Genomic DNA, 15353 nt, shown 5'->3' on the forward strand with positions numbered 1-15353 from the left:
CTGTATTATTATTATTTTTATGTTGACTGCTTTTATTATTATTGCTATTATTACTGCTATCTTTTTACTGCTGTTATTACTAATATTATTATTATTATTATAGTTGTTGTTATGATTAACACTTTATATATACATTGTAAATTTAGTGTACATGTCATGGTGCAGTCTAAGGAGGGAGTGGAAATATTTCTTTGGAAATTGCTTTCAAAGCTTTATTTTCCATCGCTGCTTCTGGAGAGCCGCTTGTAACTGGTCTCCTTGGAAAACAACTTCTTCCCGTGCATCACGTTTCATAAGTTTCTAAATATATTCATAGCAAATATGCAGGTTATTATTATCTTCATTATTACTATTCAGAACCCTAACAGATTAAATTGAGAAAATGATGTTTGTGGTATATTACTGAGCAATGATTTCATGTTTAGATCTACTTATTATCCCCTTTATATATATATAAGTGTGTGAGTAAAATATACTAAAAAAGGAAATCTGTGTGCTGAAACTTCCTCTGCTGCAGTGAGATTACAGCAAGGAAAAGGAGGGGGAAGTACTGAGGGAGCAGGGGCAGGAGGAGACATTGTAACAGCCTGTAAAGCTACAGCAAGGTAGGGCTCTGGTAACACCCCCAGGAGCCCTTCAGGATTATGGACAACATTTTAAAAGTTGATTTTAGAAGAAAGAAGGCCATGGACAAGATATATAAGTGCATTAGTAATGTCAGCCTGTGCATTTGCATAGGTTGATAGACAGACTGCTCTGTCCTGCCAGTTGTTGAACCAAGCAGGCAATGCCAAGGACAGACCCAGGGACCTTTATTAGATGACCTTCATTAGATTACATTGCAGGGTGCCGAGGAAGCCCCCACCCTCACCAGGTATGTAGAACCCATGGTCACAGCATTGACCACAGGATCTAACAGGTTAACAGTCCAAATCGGATGTCATTCCAATCCGGACTGTTAGGGCAGGGGCTCACTGCTCTTCCCTGCAAGGGGGACCTGTGCAGAACTCAGGGTGGGCCGACAGAAAAACCCGTTTAGCCTTAGGCCCCATGGTGACTGACATAAAAACCCTTAACTAATGGGTTATGGTCTGCAGGACTGACTAGGTGGCCTGCAAAGGCATTCTCCATAAAAAGAATGAATCTCTTCCTGATCTAAGGAAAAGGTGATTGGCCAATGTATGGCAAAATTCTTCCCCCTCGCACACCAGGCAAACTTGTAAAAGTCCGCCTGCTGCAGAGACTGCGCAAGCAGGGGGCAGGAATGCCCAGTGCCGGCCCACTCCTCCGCCAGGGGTGTAATTAGGAGAGGGTGGGGCCCCCTTTCCATTAGGCTCCATACATACAAGAGTATTAGGGGCCATGATCTGATCATCTCCGTTCTGTCGCCCCTCTCCTATCTGCCCCAAAAACTCAGTGAACCGGGGGCTGAGCTTCTCAAAGTGCTCTGTGGAGCCTGTATCCTCTCATACAGCTAAGAGATCAGCTTCTGTCCAGCTTTCTAGTAAAAGAATGCAGGAGGATTGGTGATGTGCAGAGAGGGGAGCCATTATCATCTCCCTGCTGGGCCCCCTGACACGCCGGGTCCCAGAGCAGCTGCTATGGCTGCTACCACTGTAGTTATGCCCCTGCCTTGGCAGTTTCCTAGCGATTGCATTTATTTTAGGGCTTCTTTACCAGTTTTCTGACATAAAAGCCCGGATAAATGTCCCCCGCAGTAACTGGAGCAGTATAACACTGTCAACTACACTGTGTAACAGTCTTAGTATATAGAACGAGTTTATTTGCCCCAGTATGTTGGGTTTCTCAGTAGGTGAACTGCATCATGTGCTTTCATTAGCAGAAGAGACTTAGTCGCCGGCTGAGAAGGGCAGCTCCTGGACGTCACAATCCCTGGGGGTGTTAGAGCCTGTCAACACGACGCAGACTACTGCTCACCGTATGTCTAGAGGGCACAGGCTACAGACAAATAATAGCTTCTACCTTGTTAAACTGGGGGGGGGGGGCTCTGATTTCCCAGAAGTCATCTGTTCTCTCTGCTAATAAAAGCCTAATATTCAACTCTGCCCTCATACGTAATCCATGTGCTGCCTACATACTGGTACCCGGAGGGCAAATAAAAAAAATCCTCATTATAAAAGCGAGGAACTTTTTCATATTTAATAGAATTTACTGCTGCTTGTTCTTAAGTTAAAAATGATTTCACATCTTTCCGTAAACCCCGCATTTCGGACCCATCCGTAAAGTGAAATTCAGGGCCGCTACACAGAATGTGTGGGGGGTATATATCAGTGAACCTATGCTAGTTTCTGGCGTAGAAGGACTGAAATAACTGCAATTTCTTGTGATTATTTTTGCGGCTCCGCCACCTCTGTGCCATGCGGACATTGAAGGGCACAGTCGCTGGTGGAGTGGGCCGACACAGAGGATTCTTACCCCACGCTGATGTACTATTTATTATTTACATAAAACCTGCATAGTTTTGCCCGTCAGCAAATATTTTATATTTTAACCTTTGAAAGCCGTGCAGTAGAATTTGGGCCTTCAACACACCTCTTGAACCAGTGATATGGGAGTGGTAATGACGGAGGGGCGGTGCATACAGTAATGAGAGTGCACACCACTCTCCATCAGCCAGAAACCATCAGGACACGGGATGTCACATGAGGTTGTGAGCCCTGCTGTCTGTCAAGTAACCCATGGCTCCCGGAGGGAAACTTTAACAGGGTAAGTATAATATGGGTGACTCTATAAGATTCTTATTCTGACACTGTAAAATGTTCAATAAATGGACAACCCCTTTAAAAACACAGAGGAACTATTGGAACATTTAAAGGCACCAAGCAAAATTATGTTTACAAGTCCCCATAATGCACAGCTCAGCTCTGAAAGACCCAGCAGGGAGTCTACCCATGCGTCTGACATAGCTTGAAACTATATAAGCAGCCTGTGGATGCCAATACAATTTAAATGTGGTTGACATCCTGGTAACCCAAGACGGTTATTTTTTTTTTTATATGGGTTGAATCACCAATGTATGGGGCTCCCCCAATCTCCAAGACCCTAAGCAATTGAATGTAGTGCATTATGGCTAAATCTGCCCCTAGGGATACAAATTATTTTCAGTCTCACAAAACATAATCTTCAGGTAACACAAAGTAAACTCTGTTGGAGAAAAAAAATAAAAATGATCTGTATTACATACCGTATATAGGTGGTAAAATAAACAGTAAGACCCTGTGCTACACCCAGATTGTATGAGAGCGTAGAAGACATCATATTCACCCAGTTAACCCCTTGATGACTTTAGGTTGCTGAATTGATAAAGAATTACAGAAACAGCAGATACTTAGTAATGTACATAGTAAGTGATTAGGAAGATGACTTTACCTGGATAATCCTCAGACACGTGCACAGAGTAAGCGACACTGTAAATAAAAAAGAAAAAGAAATTATTATAATTTCTCTCTATTACTATTGTTGTAATGGTGTTTTTATTGCTATTTGTGTTTGCGTATTACATAAAGAATGTGACATAAGATAAAGAATCCATCAAGGGATTGAAGGGTAATTTGATTTATTGGCGGAGAAGCTCTCCAAATTATTATCTATTGATTGAATGATGTGACTGAGCCCCAGCTAGTGATATGTACGAGTCCTCACGATATGATGTGACATTAGACGTCTCGAGTTCTGATGTACAAGGGTTATATCACTTTCATTAAAGTTACAGTAAATGCAAATGTAAGGAGCAAATTGTTCTAGTGCAGCCATCTACATACAGTACCAGACATCTACATACAGTACCAACATCTACATACAGTACCAGACATCTACATACAGTACCAGACTTCTACATACAGTACCAGACTTCTACGAATAGCACCAGACTTCTACGAATAGCACCAGACTTCTACGAATAGCACCAGACTTCTACGTATAGCACCAGACTTCTACGAATAGCACCAGACTTCTACGAATAGCACCAGACTTCTACGAATAGCACCAGACTTCTACGAATAGCACCAGACTTCTACGAATAGCACCAGACTTCTACGAATAGCACCAGACTTCTACGAATAGCACCAGACTTCTACGAATAGCACCAGACTTCTACGAATAGCACCAGACTTCTACGAATAGCACCGGACTTCTACGAATAGCACCGGACTTCTACGAATAGCACCGGACTTCTACGAATAGCACCGGACTTCTACGAATAGCACCAGACTTCTACGAATAGCACCAGACTTCTACGAATAGCACCAGACTTCTACGAATAGCACCAGACTTCTACGAATAGCACCAGACTTCTACGAATAGCACCAGACTTCTACGAATAGCACCAGACTTCTACGAATAGCACCAGACTTCTACGAATAGCACCAGACTTCTACGTATAGCACCAGACTTCTACAAATAGCACCAGACTTCTACGAATAGCACTAGACTTCTATTCTACGAATAGCACCAGACTTCTACGAATAGCAACAGACTTCTACGAATAGCACCAGACTTCTACGAATAGCACCAGACTTCTACGAATAGCACCAGACTTCTACGAATAGCACCAGACTTCTACAAATAGCACCAGACTTCTACGAATAGCACTAGACTTCTATTCTACGAATAGCACCAGACTTCTACGAATAGCACCAGGCTTCTACGAATAGCACCAGGCTTCTACGAATAGCACCAGACTTCTACGAATAGCACCAGGCTTCTACGAATAGCACCAGGCTTCTACGAATAGCACCAGGCTTCTACGAATAGCACCAGACTTCTACGAATAGCACCAGACTTCTACGAATAGCACTAGACTTCTATTCTACGAATAGCACCAGACTTCTACGAATAGCACCAGACTTCTACGAATAGCACCAGACTTCTACGAATAGCACCAGACTTCTATGAATAGCACCAGACTTAGGCAGCATTCACACGACCGTAGGGGGCTGTATGTACGGCAGCAAGCCGTACATACGCCCCCATATACAGCAATGGCCGCACAAAGTGATGAAGTCATGTCCTATCTTTCCCATGTGCTGCGGGCCGTACCTAATGCACTGCAATCGCGGCTGACGTATGCCCATCCGGCGGTGGCTGTGCGGGCGTACGTCAGAGTGAATGCAGCCTTATAGATATAGTACCAGCATCATCCCTGTTCCCATACATTGTCTCTGCATGTAGAGGATCTCACACAGGACGCACTTTATACTTTTTTGACTCCTAATGTACATTTTCCCCTTAAAACAAAGGTTCTTGTGGTCTTCATGACCACATCATGATCCTCCATGACTAGGTCAGAATCAGAGTTATCCATTAGATGTAATGTGATGGGTTTACAAGACATAAGATGCAGTATCACAGCTACTATGTGAGCAGAAAGAAAATTATTGCTAGATAAATTATATAGAAAAACACATTTGCAGAGGTGAAATGTTAAGAAATATCCAGGACCAACATCAGTGGGGGTCCAATATCTACGGTAGTTATATTGACCACAGGACCTATATGCAGCTCATTCCTATTCAAATGAATGGCACTGAGCTGCAATACCAAGCAAAGCCACTATACAGTGTATGGTGCTGTGACTTGTAAGTAATGAAGATGCAATAGCTTTTGGTCTGATCCTGCAGTCTCTTCATATAGCTGATGCTTTGAAGTGCCACTTGTGGGATCCATAACAATTATTAGTCCCTTAAAACCCCATGGGACAAGATTCTGTAATATACTCAGAATTGTACTCAAAAAAATAACACGTTCTATAATTTACTGTTATTAACAAAAATACAGGATTTCACAGATATAATTCCAACCTGTCTCTATCAGTACTGGTGTATACAATTTTCTGACGTAGGATTGGCCAGAACAAATTCTTCTCATGAAAATCTTCTCCTGTGCCAAAGTCAGGGTTGGCTCCAGGTTTCAGTAAGCCCCTGGGCGACAGAGCCTCAGTAGGTCCCGTTGCAGTGAACTCACGGGGCGGCACTAAAAATTCAGAAACTTAAACAGTCTCATAAAAGTAAAATAAAAAAAATAAAAGTATTTTTTATAGAAACGTTGCCTCGAAAGAAGTAATAAAGGCATTATATTAACACTTATAAAGAACACTATAAGGAACTGTTTGGTATTTGTGGAGATTACTACTGGTGACAGGATCCCTATAAGTGAAGAAAGTACAAGTTATTCTCATATACTGTAACTTCTCAGCATCATCACCTTATAAGATGTTGCCGGTAGAATGGATTTCACATGTAATGTTCCATTTACGGGTTAATTCCCTGGTACATACATCTTCCTTGCATCATGAACAGTAAATTTGCATGAAATTGACTTGTGAAACAGAAACGGAGGTAAACAAGTCAGATAAAACATGTCGTGTCCATGCTTGCTGCTAGCAGTGATATCACAGACAAAGATTCCAGGGATTGGGAATATGTCCAACCTCAACACCAGCACTAATAAAGTATGACAGCTACTAAAACTTCAGCCTCCAAACACCCATTGGAAATGTCATCAAAGTGGCCCGACGCTCACCACACTAATAGAGGCAACGGACATGACATATACTGGTGCAGAAAATACTAAAAAATACAGATAAAAATATTTTCACCGTTTACCCAGTTTCTTCCTTTAAACATCAGAGCTAACTTAACTCTGGCTATAAAGCAACTGGCAACAGCACCAGCCCAGCCTGACATAGACTGATAGAACGTGATGTCACATTTTATCTCCTCCCCCTCCCTGTTCAATGACCTCTATATAGATATCACTGACCCATCATTACATCACTACAGACAATAGATGATGTCACATCTTATCTCCCCCTCCTCCCTGTACAATGACCTCTATATAGATAACACTGACCCATCATTACATCACTACTGACAATAGATGATGTCACAGCTCATCTCCTCCCCCTCCCAGTACAATGACCTCTATATAGATAACACTGACCCATCATTACATCACTACTGACAATAGATGATGTCACAGCTTATCTCCTCCCCCTCCCTGTACAACGATCTCTATATAGATAACACTGACCCATCATTACATCACTACTGACAATAGATGGTGTCACAGCTTATCTCCTCCCCCTCCCTGTACAATGACCTCTATATAGATAACACTGACCCATCATTACATCACGACTGAGAATAGATGATGTCACAGGTTATCTCCTCCCCCTCCCTGTACAATGACCTCTATATAGATAACACTGACCCATCATTACATCACTACTGACAATAAATGATGTCACAGCTTATCTCCTCCTCCACCCTGTACAATGACCTCTATATAGATAACACTGACCCATCATTACATCACTACTGATGATAGATGATGTCACAGTTCATCTCCTCCCTATACAATGACCTCTATATTGCTAACACTGACCCATCATTACATCACTACTGACAATAGATGATGTCACAGCTTATCTCCTCCCCCTCCTGTACAATGACCTCTATATAGATAACACTGACCCATCATTACATCACTACTGACAATAGATGATGTCACAGCTTATCTCCTCCCCCTCCATGTACAATGACCTCTATATAGATAACACTGACCCATCATTACATCACCACTGACAATATATGATGTTACAGCTTTTATCCTCCCCTCCCGGTACAATGACCTCTATATATAGATAACACTGACCCATCATTACATCACTACTGACAATAGATGATGTCACAGCTTATCTCCTCCCCCTCCCTATACAATGACCTCTATGTAGCTAACACTGACCCATCATTACATCACTACTGACAATAGATGATGTCACAGCTTATCTCCTCCCCCACCCTGTACAATGTCCTCTGTATAGATAGCACTGACCCATCATTACATCACTACTGACAATAGATGATGTCACAGCTTATCTCCTCCCCCTCCCTGTACAATGACCTCTATATATATAACACTGACCCATCATTACATCACTACTGACAATAGATGATGTCACAGCTTATCTCCTCCCCTCCCTGTACAATGTCCTCTATATAGATAGCACTGACCCATCATTACATCACTACTGACAATAGATGATGTCACAGCTTATCTCCTCCCCCTCCCTGTACAATGACCTCTATATATATAACACTGGCCCATCATTACATCACTACTGACAATAGATGATGTCACAGCTTATCTCCTCCCCTTCCCTGTACAATGTCCTCAGTATAGATAACACTGACCCATCATTACATCACTACTGACAATAGATGATGTCACAGCTTATCTCCTCCCGCTCCCTGTACAATGACCTCTATATAGATAACACTGACCCATCATTACATCACTACTGACAATAGATGATGTCACAGCTTATCTCCTCCCCCCTGCCTGTACAATGTCCTTTATATAGATAACACTGACCCATCATTACATCACTACTGACAACAGATTATGTCACAGCTTAAACATAATGTTTAAAGGACATTTAATATCAGATTACTGATGGCAGATGTGTCCTAGTAAGAAGTTCGTGAAGAACATCATTCCTCATGACATCTTGTATTATAACTCTATATACCGCGATCATGGAAATAGAGTTATAAAAGTTTTGTTAATTACCCTGGGGTGCTCAGGATACATCACCCGAGCGACTATGGGGGCCTCATATTTTCATACATGCACACCCTAGCGCTGGCAGCCCTGCACCCCCCTTCCTCTCGAACGCAGAGATAGGCGATGGGCAGGCTAGCACTACACGGCGTGCATACAATAAAATAGGAGGCCCACTGAGGCGGTTGGGTGACATAGGCGGAGCTCTCCTGGCTAATTTGCTAAACTTTTATAACTCTATATTTCTGTGATAGCGGGATATAGAGTTATAATAAAAGAAGTCCTGAGGAATGATGGTCTTCAGGAACTTCTTACTAGGACACATTCACCAATTTGATGGTAGATGTCCAGTCCATACCCTTGCTTTGATAGGCTTCTGCTGTCCTAATACAATATATACCCTTACCAGGGAGGGGTGGTGGGCAAAATATACTGAAGCCTATGAATCCCAACCCCTTAGCTGCCACAGTTGTAACTGGCTGTGGCATCTATGGAATTCATGGACGAGATTTATGTTCCTGGGCCGTCTCCATACAACCTTCCCAACACCATGATGTGATGGTAGACACAGCACATTCCCAAAATGACAAGAGCCTCTTCAATTAACTCTATGGGGGAAAGTCACTGCATCAAATTAGCCAGACATGGTCACCGGACCCTCAATCCAAAATGATAAAGATCCTAGGCGTTATTGGCACCGATCAGGCATTGATGGCAGATGCTGTGATCAATGGTGTATTTGCACATGCCTGTTGCGTGCCGTATTAATGGGATTTACTACAGACGAGCCTTTGTAGATCAGTGAACGTGTCTAGGCAGATAAGAAAACGTTCTGTTCAAAGACATAAAAAGTCTGTTCTGAACCATTTGCTAAATACATCTTTCTCCTGTGTTTGTTTAGCGATGGATTAATATCTGGCAGCACTGTTTGTTATTGTCATCAGGGGATATGAGGCAGCGCTCAGTACTATGTAATCGGAGACGCGGTTTATAACAGGACATAAAAAGATAATAAGACTTTCTGATCAGGACGGTACTTAACAATGGCTTTAAGCTGTGAGATTTCAGGCGTAGACATGTCATGTTACCTGAATGGTCTGGTAAAGTTGCCGACTTTAAGGTATATGTTCATCATTTACATGAGAGATGAGTGAATCCTAATGGACCAAGTGGTAATCGGCCCCAATTTCATGGAAAGACCACGTGGTCTTGTCATGGAGCCACAACCAATGGATCAGTAGCCGTAGACACATTTGACTTTGTGGCACTTAATCATTCAACAATATTATCCTAAAATTTTCAAACCTGGACATGTCCCAAGATGGGACTAAAGGATGAAGCTAAGAGAGAACATACCTGTATCTTTAACGTTCTCCATCCTACATATCCATAAGCTCTCTATAATAATAATACCCTGTTTCCCCTAAAATAAGACATCCCCTGAAAATAAGACCTAGTACAATTTTGTTTAGGCTAAGAAATATAAGGCCTCCCCTGAAAATAAGACCTAGCGGCAGCCATTACAGCAGCTCCCCCCATGTCATACATTAGTATTAGGAAATCTTTTAGATGCTGCAGAAGGTTGTGACATGGGGAAGAATTCATGGAAGTAAATTACCGGCTGTTGTGCTGCAAATGTGATCCCAGCAGCCTCCAGGATAAGAAGGGTCATTTATGGAAAGTGCTTTTACTAAACATGAGAGATTGGGGCCAATGATTCTAATAGAATCACAAGTCACAAGAAATACAGAATGAAATTCAGAGTTTGGAGAGTCATAAGGAGGTTAGAACGATAAATGTAAATTCTTGTTCATGGAAAAATAAGACATCCCCTAAAAATAAGACCTTGTGCCTCTGTAGGAGCAAAAATTAATATAAGACACTGTCTTATTTGGGGGGAAACAGGGTAATAATCTTTATCTACATAGCGCCATCAAATTCCACAGCGCTTATTGTTAAAAAGTATATATCACAATATTCACTTGTACTAAACCATTAAGAGTTAAACTGATAGCATACACGAGCTGTACACGAGCTGTGACATACATATGGTGTATGGGATGAGCTACTGTACATTACATAAAGCCTAAATATATATGAATACCATATATAGGGACACAGAACGTCCAACACTACAAGACACACCTCTACTAGGACTATATATATGACAGACGGACAGTGTCATGGCGGCTGATACGGGCTGATACCGAGAGGCTGTTACATCGGGGCTGATACATCAAGGCTACAACAGCTGGACAACGCTCACAACTGAAACTACTGCTCTCACATCTCGGACGACACATGGAGAAGACACAACAGGTGTAATGTATGACAATATATGAAGAGCTACGGGAAGAGATGGAAGCCTCCCGGCCATTACAGAACATATCCTCACTGATACACTGACTGACATGGACAAGTGACTGATAACCTATGCAAGTATCTTGTATCCTGTATTCTGCAACCTGGATGACGCCAATAAAGGAGACTTTTTATAAGTATCATCGAGTCCTTCTGGTGTCACCGAGTGACGTATTTTGGGAATAATCACTTTGACACCAAGTGTAGTTATTTGTATCAAATTACATTTAACAATACACAGAACAATAGACAATATCTACTATTATTAGATTATTACACTTATATGTAAGTGCCATTTAGTTGTCTTCTCTACTGTAGATATATATTCAGTAAACTATAGGTGCACATGTCTCATGGGCTCTCCTGTGAGTAATTCTACATGTTGTCTTTTCAACCCTTGAAATATATTTGGTAAGATTTTGCTCTCTATCCTTGAGGTATATTTACTGAAGATATACATGTCCCAGCATCTCCATGTTTGTGTATATTGTAGAGCTAGTGTCCACTCTCGACAGATATCCAGTCTACAGTATGCCCCATTGACTCCTTGTACTCCGAATCTCTTTTGAGTGGTCTACTCTACACATCCCACGTCATCCCTGCTCTATGAGACTTGCCGATTCCATGTCACAGATAAATCATCCTCAATCTAACATCAAATCTTCCCTCCACCGCTGTGAAATTGGTCTTGTGAAACAGATCTTTAGGTTGCCTTACGCTTCTCATTTAGACCCTGGATCAACCATTCGATGCATTAAAGCAGCATCAATCTGTTCCAACAACAAATTCCTCTAACACATCAATTCTCTTTATAAGAGAATATCGGGAAGCAAAACAAAGTCTCTGTTCAATCCGGCTATTGAGAAATGGAGTCTTTCTGATCACAGCAGGAAGCAAAGCAACGGCGCATTCTAATTTATCAGCAGCAACATGAAGTCTAAACATAATAGATTCTGTAGGAACAACACGGGATCTAAACCAAGAAAGCTAATATTTCATGTTGGCGGTCCAGCCCGGCAAATATGGAGGAAAGGAAAGACCGGTTTCAAAAATGATAAATTGCCGTCTCCTATGATCACGCAATCATTGAAATGAATAAACACAGATGCCGGGCTTATATTTATGTCCATTAATTAATAAAATATTTCATGTAGTTATGAAGGTCGCTCGTCAATCCTTACTCTAAAATCACTTGTACAGATATGGAGTGGTTTTTGGAGACAATAGTAAGAAGAAGTAGGAAGAAGACTTCCTCTAAAATCTCCATTAAAAATGAATGTGTGATAACATCCTAAAACAATATGAGAAAGATCTATGAATTATTAGCTCTTGTGTTCAAATCTGACCAGGGCAACAACTGCTTGGAGGTTTTATTATCTCTATAAGAGATGAGAGAATCATTTACAATTTGATTTGCTGAAGCTAAGCCAATGTTTTATAAAAGATTTGATTTGTTTGCTAGTACCGATTGCGGGTGTTACCGGTAAGTGTTTGATGCAATATGCAGCAAAGGCTTACCAGCTATGGAGAGAGCTCAGCCTGTGAGCCCTCCCTATGCACCCGCACCTGACATGTGCAGTAGTATCAGGAAGGGGTTGAAGGGTTTAGCCACTCTTTTACATAAGTTTCTCATGTGCCTTTATTGCCTAGAGGGTAATCCCTGAATGTTCATCAAGTGACTCAGCAGTCTTACTACACAAACAAGCAGTACTGTGTGCAGACCCTCTGTGCTTCTTTCTTTACATCTCAGAGCTCTGCTGAATAGGAGGACCTACAACAGCACAGGATCACTCATCCTGGTCCCTCTCCCTGTCTCTGTCAGTGAGGTTGGACAGTGGAAAGAGAGACACAGAGGGTGATGCCAGTATGGACAACCTGGAGCAGTGAGAAAGATGACAGCTACGAGTGTATGTAGAGGGCAGCATGAAGAGAATAGGGAAAGGCTGAAGCAATCGAAGGAGACAAGGACACAGGATTTATTAAAAAGTCAACCCTTTTAATCACTGGTGGCCAAAGAATGTCATCCCCAATCATCTTAAAAACAAGGGTTCAAAAATACCCCTTTTTTATTGGTGGTATCCATATGTGACCACCTCTACATTCACATCTACTAGTCCTATAAAAGTCAATAAAGAGGTTTACACCCATGAGCACCACCAGTTCCCTTCACATCGGTCATTTGTGGACTCCAATTTTTGGAGAAAAGTAAATCTGCCATGTCACAGGGAATTGCTCCTTATGTGTGCATGTACTGAATGTAGGGATCACAGAGGCTGACTTCAATTTTAAAAACACTTCAAGTAGTTTTTTTTTAGAAAGGTAGAATTGGAATCACACTTTGGTGTTTTGCCAAGCAGACAATACTGTAAATATCAATCACCTTGGCATCACTAGTCATAGTCAGTAGCAGCTTAATAACTCGGCCATTATAATAGCGCTATATACTGCCAGGAAAGAAATCTCGTTAAATTGGATTAAGGAGGATCCTCCCTGTGTAAATATGGCTGTGATTCAGAAATGGGGAAAGAGGTGGAATCGGAGAAAATGCAACCTTAGTTCTGACACACTGTAACACTGCCATGAGATTATTTATGTGATTTATTGATCATCTCATGTGATGGTCAGGGGCGGATTTAATAAATTTTCAGTAAGTATATAACGTTATATACATGTTTACCGTGTATGGATTTTTCACTATCATTTATGAACAGTTATTGTAGTTACAAACGAAGGGAATGGAATTGTAAAAGGACAAACCTTAAAAAACAACCTTTTAGTTAATCAGGACTGTGTGAAAAGACTAAGAGCACTTCAGGATGAAGCACCGCCCCCAGAGCACTGAATTTTTTTTTTAACCACAATCATGCTGGCAGATTTGCAATACTGTAAGTAAATTTTTAAAAAAAGGCAATAGGGTCATATGACAACGCACGTCATCCACAGTACACAGTACTCTGCCGTCTACTTCTCTCATGAGGTCAGCAGCTACTGGGATATGGCCTCTGACACCCCCTTGGGATAAGAGGACTGCCTGAGAGGGAGTATAGTCAGGTTAATATAGTATATAATACAGGCAGTCCCCGGGTTACGTACAAGATAGGGTCTGTAGGTTTGTTCTTAAGTTGAGTTTGTATGTAAGTCGGAACTGTATATTTTATCATTGTAACCCAGCCAGAACTTTTTTGGTCTCTGTGACAATTGGATTTTAAAAATGTTGGGTTGTCATAAGAATCAATATTAACACTAAAGCTTCATTACAGACACCTGTGATAACTGTTACAGCTGATCATTGTAGCCTAGGACTAAAGTACAATAAATTACCAATATCCAGAGGTCCGTTTGTAACTAGGGGTCGTATGTAAGTCGAGTGTTCTTAAGTAGGGGACCGCCTGTATATATGGAGTATAGTGTAGTATATTTGTAGACTGCCGAATAAGGCCACCATGTTGGTGTGTGGAGTCTTCTAGCCATGGATGCTCCACTAGGAGGATCCTGGGAAAATATGCAAAGTTTTCCAGGATGGGATACTACCTTGAGTATATGCATCTGTGTGTATAAGTGTATAAATGTATGGATATGTGATTTATATATACTGTATGTGTCTGTATATTTATATGTATCTGTGATGTAAGTGCTGTATATATTTGATTTGTATATACTGTATGTCTGTATATGGTGTTTGTGTGTATATATGTTGTATATGATATTGTATGTATGTGTGTATTTGCTCTACGTATGCATTTGTTCTATATGTGTCTACATATGTGACGTGTGTATGATGTATGTCTGTGTATATGCTGTATAGGTGTATATGGTACTGTATGGTGTGACTATTCTGTATGTACGTTTGTATGTTGTATAAGTGTGTATATGGTGTATGGTGTGTATATAATGTATGTGTGTGATTGCTTCTCATATGTGTCAGTGTACAAATATGTATATTTCTTTAAGGGGTAAGAGGGCCCCATTAAGAAGTTTGCTATGTCTCTCCTAGCTAAGCCCCTGCAGCTCATTATAGGGGATTGTTAACCAAAATAAGGCTCATAAGTTATTTTTTGGCACATAATTGACTTTGTAAACTTTGTAAACTATTTACTAACCTTCCTATACAACTGCTGCCTCGATATGGACTACATACAGTGTAACTGTAAGAAAGCTCTTTACATTACCTTAGATCAATGCTGAACCCATTACTTTGTGAGGTTCTCCATTTAGTAATGAAACATTGTGGATAACTTACATTAACCATAAATGTGAAGCAGGGATAGCAGTTCTTTGCTTGTACCCAACCCATCACCTCAAAAACGACATCATAAAACAACTTTATAGTCCGGCCTTCTTCAACCTCTGTTTGGCTTCAAGATTCACAGATGGACCTTCAAACCAATGTGCCAACTACCAGATGCATC

At 41.2% G+C, this 15353-nt stretch overlaps 1 protein-coding gene across 2 annotated transcripts in view; it reads right to left on the reverse strand.

The window, feature by feature from the left end:
* Positions 1-15353, reverse strand: part of PARP8 (poly(ADP-ribose) polymerase family member 8) — a 190821-nt gene that overhangs the window by 101948 nt on the left and 73520 nt on the right. For both annotated transcript variants that reach the window (XM_072136327.1, XM_072136336.1), the window contains exon 3: positions 3391-3428. In XM_072136327.1, the coding sequence (XP_071992428.1) occupies positions 3391-3428 (38 nt within the window). The remainder of the gene's footprint in view (positions 1-3390; positions 3429-15353) is intronic.

The sequence above is a fragment of the Engystomops pustulosus genome, chromosome 1 (assembly GCF_040894005.1).
Source record: "Engystomops pustulosus chromosome 1, aEngPut4.maternal, whole genome shotgun sequence".
NCBI lineage: Eukaryota > Metazoa > Chordata > Amphibia > Anura > Leptodactylidae > Engystomops > Engystomops pustulosus.